The 20,191-nt window shown below is 45.5% G+C and overlaps 1 protein-coding gene across 1 annotated transcript; it reads right to left on the minus strand.

Moving 5' to 3' along the window:
• Window positions 1-1,251: 1,251 nt before the first annotated feature.
• PSMD12 (proteasome 26S subunit, non-ATPase 12) lies at window positions 1,252-14,901 on the minus strand. The gene is made up of 11 exons (XM_066588244.1): window positions 14,689-14,901; window positions 13,879-13,938; window positions 13,231-13,359; window positions 10,781-10,888; window positions 8,638-8,742; window positions 6,918-7,067; window positions 6,014-6,148; window positions 5,825-5,937; window positions 2,921-3,095; window positions 2,687-2,764; window positions 1,252-1,570 (listed from the first exon to the last, which is right to left on the minus strand). Exons 1-11 carry the CDS (start codon window positions 14,791-14,793, stop codon window positions 1,361-1,363), a joined length of 1,368 nt encoding a protein of 455 aa, XP_066444341.1. The 5' UTR covers window positions 14,794-14,901; the 3' UTR covers window positions 1,252-1,360.
• Between the last annotated feature and the right edge of the window lie 5,290 nt (window positions 14,902-20,191).

Consider the following 20,191-nt stretch of genomic DNA (forward strand, 5'->3'; position numbering starts at 1 on the left):
GTTTATAATGCCACTAAAGATAATTGCTACAACTGGATCCAAATACAGCAATGCGGAGGAAGGGAGCAGAGCTGGAAATGAGCTTTCAGAGGTTATTATTGAGGTACATATCTGGCCAAACACGATACGATAAGGTGTAGCTCATGATTCTGGGAAAGCTGGGTGACAAGCCCTCTAGTGGCAGACATACTGGTGGTTACCCAAATTCCCCAAAAGCAGAACTTAGGGTGACTACCCACTAGTTTTTTTTCACTGCGAAATTTGCAGCGTTTTTTTTCCCGCAGGGGTCTATGAGAGTTAAAATGTTAAAAATCGCGATTTTGCGCAATCCCGTTTTTAACATTACAAGTCCCATAGACCCCTGCAGAAAAAAAAACGCTGCGAATTTCGCAGTGAAAAAAAATAAAAACTGTAGTGGGTAGTCACCCGTAAGAGGAAACTTCTCTCCACAACCTCACTCACCACATCTTGCTGAAGTAAAGATCCCCATGTGCTCTGTGGGATACGGAAGTGGTCTTAAAGGGGAACTGCGGAAGAGAACCCAAACTACCCAGCGTCCTGATGAGGGTCTTTCAGATTCCCTGAGGCTGTATTTACATGGCCAAAGGCAAGTTGCATCCAAGAGTCTTGGGCGCAACTCTCATAGCACATGGACACTCCATCCGTGTGCTGTGAGACATGTGACACCCCACACATGCAAAGGACCCGCTTCAGTTTTCCTGTCTCGCACTATCAGTACAAGAGGGAAGACATCCATGTACATTAGCCCATTGGAAACAATGAGTTAGTACATCACACGAGTTCTGTGCATCGTGCAAACACACAGGATTTTCTTGGCTGCGTAAATAAGGCCTAAGGAAGAATTAGAGCAAGGTCTAAACTAAGGGAATCCAAGTGGAGGAGGCCTGGTAGTGGCTCCACTCCTCCAATGCTGGAGGAGACTACCCTGTCTACAGGCATATTACTACCATCAAAAAAGAAAACAGCCGTGGAGGAAGGTGGGGGGACGCATCACAGCCCCAGTATAAAAGAGCCGCTGACATTAGGCTGTAAACAATATGGCCACAGTTATGTTCCATCCCATCTATGTCACATCCAGGCGGAGTTGCGTCATACCATTATATGATGTCACTAGGATTATTTACATAGGGCTGCTGCATTTCACCAGAATTCAGGCCATCATGTGATGTATGAGCAAAGGGGCCAGTAATAGTGGCAAGTTTAAAGAAAGGCATTCCGTGCAGCCTGCCATCGTAGACATGGATTTTTATTATTAAGGTTCAACAAGGCTTAAAGCAAATCCCAAAACATAAAAAATACAATACTATACAGTAGGGCATTCCGTAACATGCTGCCCCCCTCATTGCAGGTTGTGGATCATCTCCTCCTTTGCAATAAGGTGCGTAGTCTTGTTCACCAGCGCCATCAGCGAGTTCAGTTTCTGGGACCAGTCATTGAGGAGGTCATTGGGGTCCTTTGGTCTCTGAAAGTTGATAATTCCGGCCAGTCTATCCACTTTTGCGTAGATTGTTTTATTGACAACTAAGGTGGAAAGGAATTCTTCAGACTCCTGGGAAGAAAAGAAAACAACAGATATAGAGAAGCGGCGCTACTGTTCTACAATGCTACAAGTCTGCTTCTCAAGAGATTGGCGGGGTGGCACAATAAGGACAATTCCTGCAGGGGTCAGAGGTCTGAGAAACTCGGAGGTCGGGTATAAAGACACTGCAGTCCTGGGGGGACATTTCCTGATCCTTTAATAATGTACATGAATAGGGAAAGAATGCAGTGGGCTTGTTTTTTGCATCTATCTCCCACCCAAGAAGGGCCACATGTGGGATATTTCTAAAAACTGCAGTTAAAGGATAATAGATATTGGAGAAAATTTGTTTATCTGCTAACTAAAAAGTATGAAAAAAAGAAGAAAAAAAAAACTATTTTTCTTCTGTTTTGCTTTAAATTTCTCTGAAACTCTCAAAGATTTTATAGACTTTATCAATGTAGTTCTCAAAATGTTGAGGTTTGCAGGTTTTTAAAAAAAGGGAGCGATACATGGGGGTTGTCTCTAATATCCAGGCTTGCGAAGCCATTCATACTGAAATGGTCCCCCCAATTTTTTTTTGAAGACGATGTTCTTCAGAATTTGAAAAATGGTCGCTATCCTTATAAGCCTCCTAACACCCTGGGGGGAAAAAATGGCGTTTACAAAGTGATGCTAACATACAGTATATATGGTAACTGACATAACTATTTGTACGGTATGACTGCTTACAAGCAGAAATATTAAAATCTTGAAAAACGTTTTCAAAATGTTCTCTAAATCTTGATTTCATAAATAAAACCCAATATATTATCCAAGATGTAGCTCTAACAAAGTGCAACGTGTCATAAGTAAAAGCAGCATAAATGTATTACCACTAGAGATGAGCAAACGTGCTCCTTTACAGCAATTACTCAAACGAGTATCACTTTTTTCGAGTAACTGCCTTATGGGTGAAAAGATTCGGGGGGCGCCGGGGGTGAGCAAGAGAGAGAGACACAGAGACAAAACTGGATGTGACTCAGTGGTTAAAAGTCCCAAGGAAACAGCCAATCAGGATCCAGCATTGGACAATATCAAAGAGGTTGGAAAACCCCCCAGGACATCCAGGAAAGCGTTACTTATGTGGGTTCATGTATCACTTACATCAACGGAGAGATCCAGTAGCTTTGCCATTCTCTTCATGGTGATCCGCGTGTAATATTTTGCCATAATTCTTATATTCTATAAACAAGTGAAAGGCTTGTTATAAAGTGAAGCAACCCATCTCTCCCCAAACCGTACGCCTACAGTCAGTCCCGCTACCTCCCCTGACCTCATGTCAGCAGTAGGAGGTGCTCTGACTACCCTACGTGGTGCGGTTATTGTGCCGGGACCTACGTGTTCCACCACTCTGTTCTTCAGGTCCTTCCAGTGCTTCTCTCCCTGCTCGTTGTAGCTGAAGACTTCCGTGGCCTCGCTGTCTAAGGAACCTTCCCGCAGCTCCTTCCCATACTGCTCCACCAACACGCTCCACCGCATCAGCTCCATAGTGGTGAAGAGCTTCAGCAGATCCCTGCGTATGAAAGAAGGACCTTAGTACATCTACAATGTTAGAAGTCCAATGCGATCATGAAAAGTTTCTTTAATCTTAAACAGAAGAGTCTAGGTGTGTCCAGGTAGGTGGAAGAGCAAATGGTTATAGTCAACAGGGTATAAAAAGACCCAAGCGTGGCTCAAAGTGAGGTAAGAGGGAGGCACAAAGGGGAATGGCCTGAGTGCAAAATTACAAAAGGGGACAGAGCAAAGGGACACCAGAATGTGTGCATGTATGCCGGCTATGATGCTAATTAACTGCATTTAAGGCCGTGTTCATAGGCCGCTTGAAGTCTCCTGCTAGTTTAAATGGAAATCCGCAATATTGAATATACACTGCAGATTTCTTTCCCCATGTGTGGATTTGAAGTTTGCGTTCAGGAAAACAGAGGGAAAAAAAAATGCTATGTGGTGACGTCATTTAACATGGATTCCAAATTAGCGTGTGGATTTCACCGACTAGGCTAAATCCATGTACGGACCGTGGCTCAAGCGAGTAAAAATCCATAGCAGAAATCCACTGCAACTATGCGAATTTTCATTGGGAGGGAAGTGGGGGGACTAGAGTGGGATTGTGGCTGTAACCGACACTGCAGTCAACTGGACAACTTAAGCCCTTTAACCCCTTGAGTGGCGGGTTTCCTACCACCCTGTCGTGCCCACCAGGGCAGGTTTTTTTAAATGGTCTAATCATTGAATTTCAACTAATTTTGCAGTTGCGTCTCAAGAGCCATAACTTTTTCATTTTTCCATTGACATGGCCATATAAGGGCTTGTTTTTTGTGGGACAAGTTGTGATTTTTTAAACAGGGGGGAGGAAAAAAAGAAATGGGGAAAAAAGAAAAAAAGGGGCCATGTCATTAAGGGGTTAAATAATGTATTAACTTCCTTCTCATGGTCATTACAACGCATGGATACCACATGTGTGATTGTATTTTTGATTTTTTACAAAGTAAAGGGAGACAAGTATTTTTATTTTTTTTTTAATAATTTTTTTACTTTTTTTTTTTTAATTTTTTTTTTTCCCTTTAGGGGACTTCCACAGGGACCCATCAGGACCCCTGATCACATTCCGGGTGTCCGATGGTGACAGCCCTTTACATGCTGCAGTGACAGCCCTTTATATGCTGCAGTCACATAGACTGCAGCATGTAAAGAGTTAACACAGCAGAGATCGGAGGTTTTCTCTGATCTCTGCTGTAAGAGCTAGTACCTAGCTGTCCTCTGACAGCTAACAACCAGCTCTCCCTGCCACAGAGACCATCGGCTTGCTTCTGACAAGCCGATGGTCTCTATAGCAACCTGTAAACAAACCAGTGCAGGAGATTGCCTACATATCTGCAATATCTTCTGCTGGTTTTTCAAAGCCCTTGCACTGCTCTCTGTGGGTCTGTGCAGGCAGAGCACAATGTCACAGCTTGTGGCATTGTGCTCTGCAGCTCCCATAGTGATACATAGCCCGGAAATCTTCCGGGCTGTATCGCTATGAGCAGTGGAGCTCGTCCCGGAAAATTTCCGGGCGTGCCACTCAAGGGGTTAATGCTGCAGTCATTGGTGACCAAGGCATTCAAAGGGTTTGGTGCCGCTTACACACCCAATCAGGCCTCCTGCTATGTGATTGTGGCAATGGCATCCAGAAATAATGGCCTTTGGGTCTGCCATCTAAGGTGGCCAACTGGGCCAATAAAACACGATTTACCATGAGAAAAACACACAAAAATAAATAAATGAAAAACAAAAACAGACACACTATACGAAATTTTTTGAAAGTATGCAGATTCTGATGATCTTGCTTTACAAAAAGTGGAGTAAAAAGATCAAAAAGTCTCATGCATCCCAGAATAGAGCCAATGGAAACATCAACTCCTCTTGCAGAAGACAAGCCCCCCTCCCCCGCAGCTTTATAGACGGAAAACTAATAGTTATGGCTCCCAGAATGTGGTACATTAGAGGAAAAGAATCATATGAATAGTGTTACCATAATTAAATCAAATCGCGGAATAAACTTAACCTGCCACTTATATCGCACAATTAACCCTGTAAATATTTTTTAATCACAACACCTCCCAAAACATTAAGAGATCAAAAATAAATAAATAAATAAAAATGCACCCAGGAATGGTGCAAAATTTTCATGTCAGCTCATCCTACTAAAAAAAACAAAACAAATACAATAAAATCCAAACAAAGTTGTCTTTAACCTAAGCTGGTACAAATGTAAATGTGAGATCCCCCCACAAAAGAAAAAAAAAAAAAGGGGGGGGTTAGGGTAGGTGAGTTATGGTTACCAGAATATGGTAACGTAAAAATACTTATTGAGCAAAAGTAATAAAGCCCTATATAAATGTTTCATCAATGTAAACCTACAGAATGTTATATACACTCCACGGCGAATACTCTAAAACAAAACTCATTAAGGCCCCCTGTCCACGGGCGTTGCGGTATCCCACGGCAGATCTCCGCCGCGGGAGCTGCCAGACGGATCTCTGTCGTCAGCCTATCTGACAGATGTCCCTGCAGCAGGCTGCCGGCAGGAAAAATAAGGATGCACCGTTGCAGTGGGGATGGGTGAATATAGGGCAATCTCATTTTGGTCACGGAGAGATGATTTAAGAATACAGAACTCTGAAAACCCTTTTAAAAATGCTTACACCTGGAGGAAACAGTGCATGTTATCTGTGGCATTACATATGACTGCAGCTCACTTACTTGTACTTCGGGAGGTCTTCTAGCTTCTTGTCAGCACTGATCCTGTGCACCAAGTCGGACTGCTCATTGTCGTACGGGGACAGGATGACGTATAGTACAACACTCTTCAGAGCCTGCAAGGAGACATCACCATTATCATATGAATGCCATGAAGAGGCGAGTCCTGTGAGGACGGAGCTTGGGACTCACCTGCTGCCACTTCTCGCTCTCTGCCTGGATGCAGGGTGTGTCGTAAATGGCACGGTAGTGCTTACATATGGACAGGTAGGAGCCTTCATGCTGGTCCACTTGAATCATCAGGTTGTAATATTTCAGCTTCAGCTGCTGCAGGAAGAAAAAAGATGAAATGGGATTACATGGTGGCTCAGCAGCTATAATCAGGCAGGGACTCCAGAATCAAAGGAGCCGCCAAGTCATCGCCTGCTGAACCTCAATATCTTACCTGCTCTCTACAGAAGCCGAAGTAACCCCCAAAAATAGAAAATGTATTTACAGATGAAATCAAGCACCCCCCCATACTGCTGCCTGCATTAAACCTTGTTATTACAGCCAACAATACAGGATGTAACTCAGGATCAGACGTGCAATATGTGGACACGGTGACTCCTCTGCAACCTGCGTGTATTAACAACAAAGGCTCAGCAGAGGAGGCTCTCAGAGGGGACCCGTTACCTTAAATGGGTTGTCCCGCGCCGAAACGGGTTGGTTTTTTTTTCTCCCTTCTCCCTCCGTGGACCGCAGGGCTTCTGTGCGGTCCATTGCCGATTCCAGCCTCCTGATTGGCTGGAATCGGCACGTGACGGGGCGGAGCTACACGGAGCCCCATTGAGAACAGAAGAAGACCCGGACTGCGCAAGCGCGGCTAATTTGGCCATTAAACGGCGAAAATTAGTCGGCTCCATGGGAATGAGGACGCTAGCAACGGAGCAGGTAAGTGAAAAACTTCTTATAACTTCTGTATGGCTCATAATTAATGCACAATGTACATTACAAAGTGCATTAATATGGCCATACAGAAGTGTATAGACCCACTTGCTGCCGCGGGACAACCCCTTTAACTGCTGCCCCCCATGACCAATGACACGGTCTTTACCTCAGAATTCTCATCCTGGAAAAATTTAGTGTTAATCTTCTTGCTGATGATCTGGGTGCGGATGTAATCTTTCACCGCCAAGCACAGGCGCATCTGCTCCAGGATGAACTCCACTTTCTCCTTTTTCTCCATAGATCCATAGGTCTCCACCTAAAAACCACAGAAAGCATATTACAGGGATGGGAGTGCAGCCCACATTACACTGCGGCCCCCAAAATAAGCTAAAGATCAGACAACTTAAAAATCCTAACTGGGGACATGGGGGATACTTGGGCCGTCTCCATGTACATGGCACAGGCTGACCCTGCTCATATAGCACAGCATATTCAGCTGTTTCACAACACATCCATAATAATATATGTGGCGGTTCCTTTGATCTCTACCTGCTTCATGCCATACATGGGAGGAAAGAGGTTGCGGCGAAATGTTGTACATGTACAGCATATGAATGGAGCTGAGAAGTGGATCCTGTGCCACCCGCAGCACGTGTCAGTTGTAACTAACAGATATACGTCTTATCACAATTGTATCAACTTGCGGAAAAAAATTAAGCCATCATGTTTTTTTTACCATATGGCGTATGCCATGTGGTATAACTAAAAAAACAAAAAACTGCAGATTTGATGTGTTTTTTTTTTTTAACATGTCCCACCCCAACTAAATAATCGCTGTTGATTTCCATTCGTGGGCAGGAAAAAGCGTTTAGCGGTTTTCTTAGCATGTCCTATGGGCAGTATTTGCTGTAGGATCAGGTGGCGAACGCTCGCTCCGGATCCCGCAGTGCAAATAAGCCCATGTGTATTGGGCCTGAGAAGGATTGTCCATTTTGTACAGTTTTTATTTAGTTACAGAATAGGAAGTCAGACAATTGTCTAATATACATGTATTTAACATTAAGCTCACATCCCTTTCTTATAGCAGTGCAGTGGCCCCTGTCTGCGCAGTAGAAGGGTCTAGTCCATAGCAATGTCCATCAGTCATGTGACCCTTGGTGTTCAAATCCCTCTGATCAGATATGGCATAGGTGAATAGTAGATTACTGCGGAGCAGAACTCACACAGTATCACTGCCTGCAGTGTCAGCATGTCTGTCAGGGTCTGTGGAGAAGCAGCTCTTATAGTCTTCTCCCCGTTTTCTCTTTTTTCAGTTGACTTTATTAGGCATGACAACCTCATCTGGAGACAGCTGTGTTTTTTAGCAGTTAACTTTATTAACAGGCGTTAAAGATGACACACGAACAGTCTTCAGGTGATGTCATGTCTACTACAAAAGAAAACCACCAAACAGAGGAGACGGGGAAAAAATAAGAGCCGCTTGTCTACAAACGCTGACAGACATGGCGAAGCTGCAGGTAGCGATACTTTGCGAGTTCTGCTCCGCAGTAATCTACTATGTAACTATTAGATACCTGATCAGTGTGATTTGAACACCAGGGTCACATGACATGTTTGATGTGTGACATGACTAATGGCCATTACTATGGCCCCTGTCTGCATTCTATTCTGCAGAAAGGAACCACTGCACTGCTATAAAAAAGGGATGTGAGCAGAATTTTAAATACATGTATATTGGAAATATAATTATTTAGCTGTAGAACAGGAAATTTTACAAAAACTGTAAATAGCAGTAGAAAGTGGACAATTCCTTTAAGTACAAAACTAGGCCATGTCCTCAATGATTTACTTCTGGGGCCTTTCCGTATAATATGTTAGCTTATTACCTGAAGTTCCTGCAGGATGGACGCCGCCTCCGTCACATCCCCGCTCTGCTCCTTGATGGATGCCAAGGTGTTAGTGAGACGAGCTCTCTCTATCTCCACGTAAATCTACAAAAAAGAAAAAAAGTTAGAATTAGTGCATCCAGTGCTGAATAAGTAAAGCAACTTTCTCTGCTTAATAAATGGAATTTACTATCCGTATAGGTCGTCAACAGTTGATCAGCGGGGTCCGCAGCTCAGTTGACCCTCCAGCCTGCTGTTACTGCAGCGGAGCCAGATGTCCGCATTGGGGCCTGAGCCAGAAGTGTAGTAGAAGCCTTTATATACACAGATGCAGGGCTTGTTATATAGTATTAGGTCTTATACATGAGGCTCCAATAGACAATGTTGCTAAGATGGAGTCACAAATCATAGCTGTACTTTGATGGAGCTGAGCTGCAGTGTACAGCATGGAGAGATAAAGAGTAGCAGTTGGAGCTTGTGATGAAATAGGAGGCGGAGCTGTCAGATTCCAACAGACAGTGCAGCTAAGTTCCTGATCATACGTGTGCCCTTATGGAACTAAGCTGCAAGGCTCAGCTACTAACAATTACAGGGCTATTCCGGCGAATCAAAGTAAAAGTTATATGCCTCCTAAGGGGGAGGGTCTCACACGACCGGATAGTAATTGCGGATTCTGTGAGCGAATGATCCGTAGTAATAAGCGAATCAAAAGCATTGGATTATGCAGTTCCGCTCACATTAGCAGGCGATTATAGCGCAATCCGCTCGCGAAGAATATAACGCAGCATGTCCTATTTTTACTGCAGATATCTGCAACATAGAGCCCATTGTGCTCTATAATCGTGGATATACCAGCAGCTCATACGCAATTAAGTTGCGTATGGGCTGCAGGTACCCGCGTCATTGCTAAGCGACGGTGCGGAAAATATAAACAGAGAAACTGTATTGCACACGAGTACGGGGGTCACATGCAGTACATTATGTGGCCGTAAGCAGGATCACCGGCCGGGCACACCGCTGGAATCCACTGCAGGCCTCTGCACGCAGAATCAGACCTGCTTGGGTGAGCCTGGAGGTCCCCTTCAACTCTACTATTCTAGGATTCTATAACAGCCCAGCCTAAGGCAATCTATTGCTATTACTTGTTCTACAAAGCTACAGAGATATTGCTTTCCCTGCAGTCCTCCCTCCTGATTAGTTCTCTACTGGTTACGTCCCGTAGGCTCCGCTGTTTTACTGGTCAGACATACTCAGCGCCTTCCAATTCTGTAATGACGACACAATCTGTACAGTTGTGAATGTGTCCTCACCAGTAACTGGCGATGAGGCATTCTGTCAGATGTAGTTTAAAGGGGTTCTGTCAAAAAATAAAAAAATTCTATAATTCCCTATTCCTCCCCAGTTCTTCACCTCACTGGATGACCTCACTGCAAGTCGGGCGGATCCTCTTCTTCCTGTGATGAAGCCGGCATTATACTTCCTTCAGGTCAGTGTACCCGATCACTAGTGACATAGCGTTCTCGGCAACCTGCTTTAGCGCGACTGCGCATATGCGATGTCTTGCCGCTAGTGTTTCATATACTATATGCAGCAAGATATCACTCATGTGCGCTAGAGCAGGCTGCCGAGGATTCGGCATTCCCTGCTAGGCAGTGAACGCTACGTCACTAGTGACTGGGTACACTGACCTGCAGGAAGTGAACTGCAGCTAATGGAGGTTCTAAAACCGGAAAAAGAGGATCCGGCGGGCTGTAGGTGAGGTGACCCGGGGAAGTGAAGGAGCCAGGAGAAGATTGGTGAGGTGAAGACGTAGTAAGAAGGCTGTCTGGGGAGGAATAGCTTTGATTTTGTATTGATTTTTTGTTTTCTAATGACAAAACCCCTTTAAATAGTGTGGAGATCCGAATCTGTCTGGAAAGCTGCGGCGATGCAGGTCGACAGAAAAAAAAGTTACTAAAGTGCCGGATGTTTGAAATAATAGCAATAATTGAAAAAGTTGGAAGTTTTGCACAATCTCTGGAATAACAGCAGGCAAGCATCAAGCACTGTTGTAGAAGGAGACATCTCCATGACAGAGTGGATCAGACCGAGGACAGCAGAGGTGTACTGCACCCCGCTCTCAGTTACCAGACCCTGGTCTTACCTTTCCCTCAGTCACTGTTCGCAGAGTGTCGATGAGCTTCAGCTTGATGGGAAGGTCTGTGATCTCCTCCACGTACTTACAGCACTGCTGAACCATCTTAGCCACGGCCTGGGACAAGAAAGAAACCAGCCTTCACTTCCGTGCAGAATATCCATCGTAATCTAGGATTATGGTCACGACAGAAGTTCACCTCTGAGTGCGGTGCTGGACTAACAAATCTTACCAGTTACTGTAAGACGTTACACTAACTGCAGGGAAGAAACCCTGATTGGTAGTCTAAGACACTACATACCTCTCACACAGGCAGCACTGCTTCATCAAGGCAGCTGTACACTAATGATGTATACTAAGGCAAAACGTCCATGGGCAAATTAGAATTGCAGACAATCCGCAATTCAAGCCGCCCATAGGAAGACATGGGCGTCTGCAAATTAATTAAAGCATGAAGGTTTGTTCAGTGGTCCTTCTGGTCTGGAAAACAAATCGCAGCATGCTCCAATTTGCTGCAGTTCCCATGGGACAGCTTCTATTGAAGTCAATGGAAGCCATCTAATCTGCGGCCCTTCTGCAATTGCAGACGGGCCACGGACTCTGCGGGAAGGCAGGAGATTATAAAGAAGAATCTACTTCGAATGAGTGGCGGCGCACCAGCTGGCGCTACCGCACTCATCCGCAGTGAAGACCCAGACACGTAAGCAGTGTCCTCGGATGCGGGCAGGGTCAGATTTTGCTACAGATCCCTCATGTGGAATCTGACCCGCCCGTGGACATGAGACCTTATGCACAGTGTACATAGGGTAGTCAGAGAAGTGGTGCGGCCATCCTTGCTTCTCCAGGTCCTGAGGGTCACGTTAAAACTGGATGTTATAGTGGGTTGTGTATTGCAGAGGTGCAGCACGAGGCGAGACTTGGAAAAGGGAGTGGAGGTCTAGATTATGGAGGATAGGAGCCTTACATCGTCAGCAAAATGTAAAGCACAGCCATACTGCTTTCAGAAGAATGAATAAAGCGCAGTCGCTGGGAGATCTAGCTATAAGAAGATTATTTGACATTTTAAGGGCGGTTTCTGTAGAATGTAGAAACGTGATCACAAGAGTTCAAGAAGAGCGTTAGGTCAAAGGCACTGCCGGATTTTGGAGCCGTGTGCTTTCTGTGTATTCTATGAACAGCGCACAGCCCTATTAGAGCCTATGAGGCTTTTTACACTCATCCGTATTCATGGACAATGCAGCTCCATGTAGATCAGACGTGCGTCCATATGCTGTCTGATGCGAGCAACTCACATTACGGACGTGTGCCTTCAGCCTTAGAGAGATAGTTGATTCGGCGAGAGTAGACCAGACGCGGGTTGGAGATTACAGACGAACACCGGACGGGGCAAGATAAAATATATTAGATTATATATATATATGTTAATTTTTTAACAGTAATTGAGGACATGACAGCCGGGGAGACAGACTATACGAGGTGCGAAGGGGCAGGGGTCACGAAAGCCGGGAGAGGTGCGAAGGGGCAGGGGTCACGAAAGCCGGGAGAGGTGCGAAGGGGCAGGGGTCACGAAAGCCGGGAGAGGTGCGAAGGGGCAGGGGTCACGAAAGCCGGGAGAGGTGCGAAGGGGCAGGGGTCACGAAAGCCGGGAGAGGTGCGAAGGGAAGGGGCAGGGGTCACGAAAGCCGGGAGAGGTGCGAAGGGAAGGGGCAGGGGTCACTAAAGCCGGGAGGTGCGAAGGGGCAGGGTCACTAAAGCCGGGAGTGGGGCGAGAAGAAGAGAAGCCTGCAGATAACTTCATGTTATTGGGTCAAATGACCATGGTGAATATGAGGAGGTTGTAGGAGAGAAGGGGATCCAAGTTACTGAGGGATTGGGAGATTTTAATGGGAATATTCTTGTTCACAACCACAGGCTGAAACTGTGTCCTCATCTGATATGTCTCACAGCTGATGTTTGTTACAATGTATCCTGACTGCTAAGTAGTAACAAACAAGCAGGACAGGAGAAGTATCTGCGCTGCTGCTGTGTGTAGCTCACAGGGGATTTTCTAGAACAGATGCAAGCGCACCAAACCTGCTAATCTCTGAGAAATACTAGGTTAAAATGGGTTTCCAGCTTCGCATGTTGCTAGTCACTGACAGCAAGCAAAGATCTTGAAAAACGGTCACGAACCAAAAAAGAAAAACTACTAGAAAGTTGATGCTGAACTTTTCAATATACTATAAATAAAGGGATTTTCCAATAGGATCCACTGGTGGCCTGTGCTTAGGAGCGTGTGCACATGTATGAACACTGCAGCGAGGACGCTGATCAATGCCACTGCTCCTTCATGCCCAGGGGTAGGACCCCCACCAATCACACGGTCTAGCCTAAGCACAGACCATTCATTTTATATCATATAACATGATTAATGCAGCGAATTCCATGTGACTCAGGAGGTCATCTTAAAGGGCCCTCACCTGTTTGAGCTGACTCCTCCTCTTTGAGAGCAGCATGATGTTCTCGTTCAGCAGGTCCCACTCTTTGCCTTCATAGCACATCTTCACGACGGCCACGAGGATGCGAGACGTAGACACCATGTCAGACGCCTGTGAGACAGAGCTGATTATATATGGAGGTCACTGATCACCCGTCAGCATGGAGTAACTGCCCCAAGCATGCACCAATCAGATTGCGGCGTTACCTACATATGGAGATATCTTTATCCTAATGATTGCAGGATGGACTCCCCTTCTAAGAGCCAAAGTATACCACCCTATCACAACTCCCAATAGTCTTCATAGAGGTTGAAAATACCTACTCCCCCCCCCCCCCCAAACACACACACACACGTGGCCGAAGTACGCCGCTATGTGTTGGAAGCCTCCCAACGTGTCCCAGGACCCCCTAATGACCGATGGATGCCGCTATGTGTGCTGGGACCCCCTACTGACCAAAGGATGCCGCTACATCCTGGACTCTACAAACAAGTCACAGCCCTGATATCAGTAAGTATGGCCGCAGGCAGTGATTTTTTACATCCTGGACTCCCCCCCCCTTATGATGTCCTGGAGACCCCCACCCCCTAGTATAGCCCCTCCCCCATGGCAGGCTCCTCCCACACTCACAGTCCGGGTCTGCTTCTCCAGGGACAGCAGGATCTCGATCACTTCTTGCAGTTTTCCTTCCTAAAAAAAAAGAGAGGTAAAAAAAGGAATCATCATAAAACTGCAGAGAACCGGACCCGGCACGGCGAGGACGTAATCACAGCGTATGGCAAAATGTCCTCCAGCATCCTACCAGGCACTACGCCGACCGAACCGCTTCTAATCCCTCCACTTGCTGGCAATGAATGGAACCAATCACACCCAGCAGCCCATCCTGCCCCACCCCTTGCCCCGTTTCTCCCAGTATTGGGGTCACACGCATGTATTTGCGAACGTACGCAGAGACCAGATCCCGATTCCGGTGGTTCGCACACGTTTCCGTATTTTGCAAACATTTTGGCAGCTCCAAAAAAAAACCCCATATAGCGCATGTTCTACTTTACAGCGTATTTGCGCACAAAATGGTCCCCATAGATGTCAATAGGGGGTGCGCAAATGGGTGCAATACGCAAGGAGATCCACAAAACACGGTAATCTCTCAGGACAGCACATAAGGAACTCATTAGGACTAATTAGACATTTCAATCAGTGCGTCTTGGTTTGCAAAAGAACAAGCATTGCGGGCGCAAAAAAGTCTCATTCATTGCGCAAAAACGCTGCGCTGTCGCACGCAATTGTGCATTCGCTCGTGTGCAGCCGGCCTCAGGGAGGTTCATCCCTACAGTGCTCCACTGCCTATTATAAGCTCATTATCGTTCCGGCAGCGGCACTACATGACCCCACGTGAGGCCTCTGTACCCCCGGGCCGCCGTGACTCAGCCCCGCTCTCACCGCTACAAGCTTCTCGCACTCCGGTAGCCGCTCGTCCACCGTGGCGCTGTAATCAACCTCCATCTTAACGATGCGGCCATCCGAGCGCTCCGTATCGTCAGCCATTCCGACTCAGAAACAAAGACCAAGCCGCAGCCTGACAGCACCGGAAGAATGGAGCAGGCACCGCCGAAGACACCTCAATCTCTCAGGACCCCGATGACAATGGAGAATAGCGGAGAAACAGGTAACTGCGACGGACAGCCCTATGACGTCACGACGCTGCGTGCAAAGCCCTTTCTCACTGTATTTTTTTTCATTCTACTTTATTAGTAACGAACAAAAATGACAAAAAAACGTTTTTGTTGATGAGATGGTTTAATTTAATCACATTTTATGAGCCGTACTACAGACGAGAATCCCAGCCGCCCGCGGGCGTGCTGACCCAAACTCACAGCAGCATAGAGATCCATACACATTAGCGTCAATTCACACCCAGTTTCACGGCTTTTCATCTCTCTGTTCCGTTTTTTGCAGAGAAATGTTCAGGCTGGGTTCACACAGGGCGGATTTGCCGCGGAAATTCCATCCGGAATTTCGCTGCGGCAAGTTCACCTGCAGCCGCTAATACCGGCATTAGTCAGCCATGTGGATGATATTTGTCAAAAAGCTCATCCGCGCGGGACGGCCAATTCATCGCGGCAAAGCCGTCAGAAGTCGGCGCAGTGGCGCGGATTCCCCTGCCGCAGCACATCATTTTTTTCCTGTAACAGCCGTGTTCTCCTCTATGGGAGCGCCGGCCACAATGGGAAAGCGTGCAGCCATGCTGTTCCAAAACCCGCAGCTAAGTCCCGCGGGTTTTGAAGCAGCGCTTTTCCAACGGAAATCTCATGTTTTTGTGCTGCAGCCAATCCACCGGGAATACGTCCCGTGTGACCCCAGCCTAAGCGTTCCCATTTTTTCTTCCTTTGGTCTCACTGGGTTTAAAAATAAAAACGCAAAGGTTTCGATTTTGCTCTTACACCTTCAGGCTGGCTTCGTACGGGCGTAAGCATATTTTGACGCGCTTCAGTATAGCGTTTTATGTATAATTAAGGCCGAATGCACACGGGTGGATTTTTGCTGTGGAATCCGCGGCGGCAGGCGTTAGCCCGCGGGTTCCACAGAAATGTCCATCCATAGGATGCCATGCAAAAGTGATTGTTCCACGCACGCGAGCGGAAATCACCTGTGATTTGCGCTCGCGGAGGAAGAATCGCAGCATGCTCCATTTCGGAGCGTTTTCCGCATGGATAGCTTCCATTGAAGTCAATGGAAGCCGTCCGATCAACAGCCTATCCAGAGTAACAATTCCAGAAAGGTCGCTGGACCCACGTCATCACCTAGCGGCGGCGCAGAGGGATCTGTACTGTGCATATGCGACGGCCGGTACATCCGCAGTACAGAAAAAAAATACACGGACAGGTGCGCAGATATGGGCGGAATCCGTGCGTGCCCGTGTGCATTCGGCCTAACTATGTTTTTTGCACGTGCATCAGCGTATTTTACTGTATTTTTTTCCGCCCACAAGACGTGCATTTGCATGCGGCAAATAAAGACGCACCAATTGAAATGGCGAATTAGTCCTAATGCGTTCCAGAGGTCTTCTTATCCTTGCACAATTACGCGGTATTTCACGCGTGTCCTTGGGCTTTGTGTACACATTTGCGCCCCCTTATTGACTTCCATAAGAACCTTAAGTGCACGAAAATAATGTCGAAAAATAGAACATGTTCTATTTTTTTGACGCACCCGAAATGCATGCGCAAAATACAGAAATGTGAACGAACCCATTAAAATCATTGGATTCTATTTTCTGTTTGCGCATGTAAATACGCCCGTGTGAAGCCGGCCTGAGGTTTTCAGGGTTTTTTTTAACGGAAAAATAGCGCTGACAGTTGTTGTAGATGTTTGGGCATCTTATGATAAGGTGGGCAGGAGTGCCAACTGTCCAAGGTTCGGGCAGCTGTCCCTGGAGGGCATGCCACTGTCAGCCACGGCTGCAGCATCCACCTTATCTCTGCATTAGTGCCTTTCATCTGCTGTAAGAGCAGCCATGTGATCACACCGACCGTGCCGCACGCAGCTTCACTCCGTGATGAAACCGTGCTGTGTGTAAAATATTACATTATTTATCCAGCATATAAAATTCCTCTAAAAAAAGCAAAAATAGCTGTTTTCTGTTCACCTTGTTGCCCCAGGGCAGAAATAAAAAGTAATCGAAAAGTCATATACACCTCAAAATAGTGCAATAAAAACTACATACAGATCTCTCAATGGAAAAATAAAAACGCTCTGGTCTGGGAATATGGCGCCACAGAAAAAAATCTGTGGTTGTGCAAAATTAGTAAAACATATATATTTTTTTAAAAAAACGATATAAATCTGGTGTTGTCATAAATAATCCTAACAATCTGTGGAATGAAGATAACATAATACTGACACCACATGATTAATGCCATCAAAGTAAATCACAAGAAATAATAATAAAATTGCATTTTTCCCCCGTTGCCCCCAGAAAAAAAGTAATGATATTCTATATATGTACCTGAAATTGGTTCCCATAAAAACTAAAACTCATTGCACAACAAATAAAAAAGTTATGCCTGCTGGAACACAAGAGGGGAAACAATTAACTGGTTCTAAAGGCTAAAATTGGTTATGTCACTAAGGGGTTAAAAATGGACAAATATTTACATAAAGCCTGAATTAAAATGTGACTGTTGAAGGGTAAAGGGGTTGTCCAGGATTAGAAAAACATGGCTGCTTTCTTTTAAACACAGCGCCACCTTTGTCCGTAGGGTTGTGTGTGGTTTTGCAGCTCAGTTCCATAGAAGTGAATGGAAACTGAGCTGCAATACCACAGTCAACCCACGGACAAGGGTGGCGCTGTGTTTGAAAGAAAGCAGGTATGTTTTTCTAAGCCTGGACAAACCCTTTAAGGGCCTTTTTATATGAGCCAATAATTAGGGACGAATGTTTGTCCACCCAATTATGGCCCTGCGTGAAAGTGCTGGCTATCATCCAGCAAATGAAACATTTGTGAGACCAGCTTGTTTACACCTACCATGCCTCAGACCAATTTGACTGGGGGCAGCAGTTGGGGTTCTCTTGTTTTCACCCTTTAACCCCTGCATTTGGGATCTAGTCTTCACTGCCGGGGCTCCTAGGCAATTAGCTCAAGAGTAGTGTCCGTTCTTTGGCAGCTGGCGCAGACAGGTCAGAAGAGACCGTAGTGTGGTACTGGACAAGCAGGCACAGATATGGTAGATATACAAACCCAAGGTTAGGACAGGTGGAGTTCTTGAGTAATGATAAAACAGGCAGAGGGACAGGGCAGATAGCGGACATGTATGACTTGGTCAAAGTACAAGTCGAGGTCAGGACAGCAGAAGACAGGAAAGCTGGTCGAATATGGCACAGATCCAACCAGGAGTCAGAATACAGAAACACTGTTGCAGAGCCATACAGAACTAATTCCACAGGCACAGCAGTGGGGGAGGGTGTATTCTAAAGCCAAAGAGCAAACTGTATTGGCCGGGGATGGAAAACCAGGGTGCGCATTCTGGCCATGCTGGCAGTGACAGGAGCCCTGGCATGGAGGATAGTGCAGCTTATGTTGCATCTGATAACTGGGAGAGGACTGGGATGTTGGACAACAGAGGTAAGAAGAGTCGACAGTCACCGACCGTGGAAGCAAACCCCTTTTCGCTTGATCGCATCTTTTATGTCTATAATAAAAATTTTAAAAAAAGCGCTCCATAGCGCAGGATCAACAGATCTCAGGCAACACCCGATGTTTTGGAGGGAATGGACAAAAGTGGGGACCACGTTGCATCTCAAAACCGAGTTGTGGGGGGTCTGGAACGCAGACCGAAATGCGAATGTTGCCTGAGTCCAAATAAGAGGAAATATTATATTGAGTACTCATAGTTGAGAACCATAATTAATCCACTACACACAGACTGTCTAGTAAATCAGCATGAGTTCTGGTTTATTTTCGAAGAATGCTAGTTTTTATGCAAGATGACAAAGAAGGCGTTTCCAAATGTTACCTGATATCTAGTTTCAATGTACTTTTGGTGACCAAACCCTCATTCCAACAGATTACAACATGACTGTAAATCAAAAGCCTTCTAAACAAAAGGTATCAACAAAGCTGTTTGAAGTAGACATAAAACAGTTACATGTGATTATAAAGGTTGACTCCTGGCTGGCTGAGTACCTACTTAATCAGAATGTAATCTTAAAGGTCCATCAACAATTTGCACATCAAAAGAGGGGGCCTTGTTTCTAGTTTACACATAAACAAAACTGGTTCAGCCACCTACTTGGGAGTCAGTACATTGTTGGTAAGTTGGGATTCAGTAAAATAGCTGAATAAAATCTAATTAATCATACATTTAGTATTCTAAAATCAATATTCAAATAAACGCTTGAATATACCTTTTTACATATGATTCTATATCCAAATTCTGCTAGCAACTTCCGGAATGTTTTACATATTTTTCATTTCCATAATACATAACATTATATAACCAAATAACTAATGTCACATTTAGTACACTGTTTCCTTATCTTTCTTATGTTAGGTTATTAAAAATATTGATTGACCCCTATCAGAGTACACCAACAAACACCAACAAGGTGCATACGCCCATTGTCACTAGGACATCCACTACGGAGGGCATGGTGCTGTTGCCAAGAATCCCTCAGGTAATCAGTACAGTGTGATCCAAGAAAAGTACGAAAGAACTTTCTTCAGGGTGATATATAATGTAAAAGTACCCCAAAGGACGAGGGTTGGTGAAGAAAGGACTTACTTGGTGTAGGAGGCAGTGTAGGCAACAGGAAGAATTACCCCCTTCCAGGTTCCAACAAACATGTGCACTGATGTTCACAATCTTCCAGAGGATTCCAAGAAGTGTAGTGGGAACAGCCAGAAGGCTTATGGGAAAACCACCCACAGTGTGGCAACGCATTTCAGAGGTCTTAATTTCTGTATTATCAAGCCCAAAAACACTAAATTACAGGACACTCATTGTATATAGGTGCACTTACCATCATAGGTGTAATCATCATCCCCTATAGCCCAAAGAAAGATGGCGGGGACACTCCAGACAGCGTCCTGGAAACCTCTGGTCATTGGAACGTTCAGTTCTTTTGGTTTCTACATTAATCTGCAGCTTCTGCGTCTTCATTATTTAAGATGTCTACTGTGCAATGTGATGGAGATTCCTAAACAATTTTCATGTTCTAGTACTCACAAGGTTAATCGTAGTAAATGTGGATGCCGCACACACTTATCCTCTAAATGAGGTGGGAGATATACACACATAAGTTTGCCAGCTTACCCGGATCCAGGACCAAAAATCCAATAAACATCAGCTTAAGGGCTCCTGCACACTTGCCTTTTTTTCATGCTATATTGCTGCTTTTTTTTCACGCGATTGTCTATGGGACTTTCTAATGTTAAAAACGCACC

This window comes from Eleutherodactylus coqui, chromosome 13 (assembly GCF_035609145.1).
Source record: "Eleutherodactylus coqui strain aEleCoq1 chromosome 13, aEleCoq1.hap1, whole genome shotgun sequence".
NCBI classification, from domain to species: Eukaryota; Metazoa; Chordata; class Amphibia; order Anura; family Eleutherodactylidae; genus Eleutherodactylus; species Eleutherodactylus coqui.

What these genes read in the sequence shown, in the direction of transcription:
- PSMD12 (XM_066588244.1), bottom strand. Translation starts at nt 14,793, where the DNA reads ATGGCTGACGATACGGAGCGCTCGGATGGCCGCATCGTTAAGATGGAG. An exon ending in GGAGGAGTCAGCTCAAACAG is followed by an intron (nt 10,889 to 13,230) that starts GTGAGGGCCCTT and finishes TTCTTGTCCCAG; the next exon opens with GCCGTGGCTAAGATGGTTCA. An exon ending in TCCAGGATGAGAATTCTGAG is followed by an intron (nt 6,149 to 6,917) that starts GTAAAGACCGTG and finishes TTCTTCCTGCAG; the next exon opens with CAGCTGAAGCTGAAATATTA.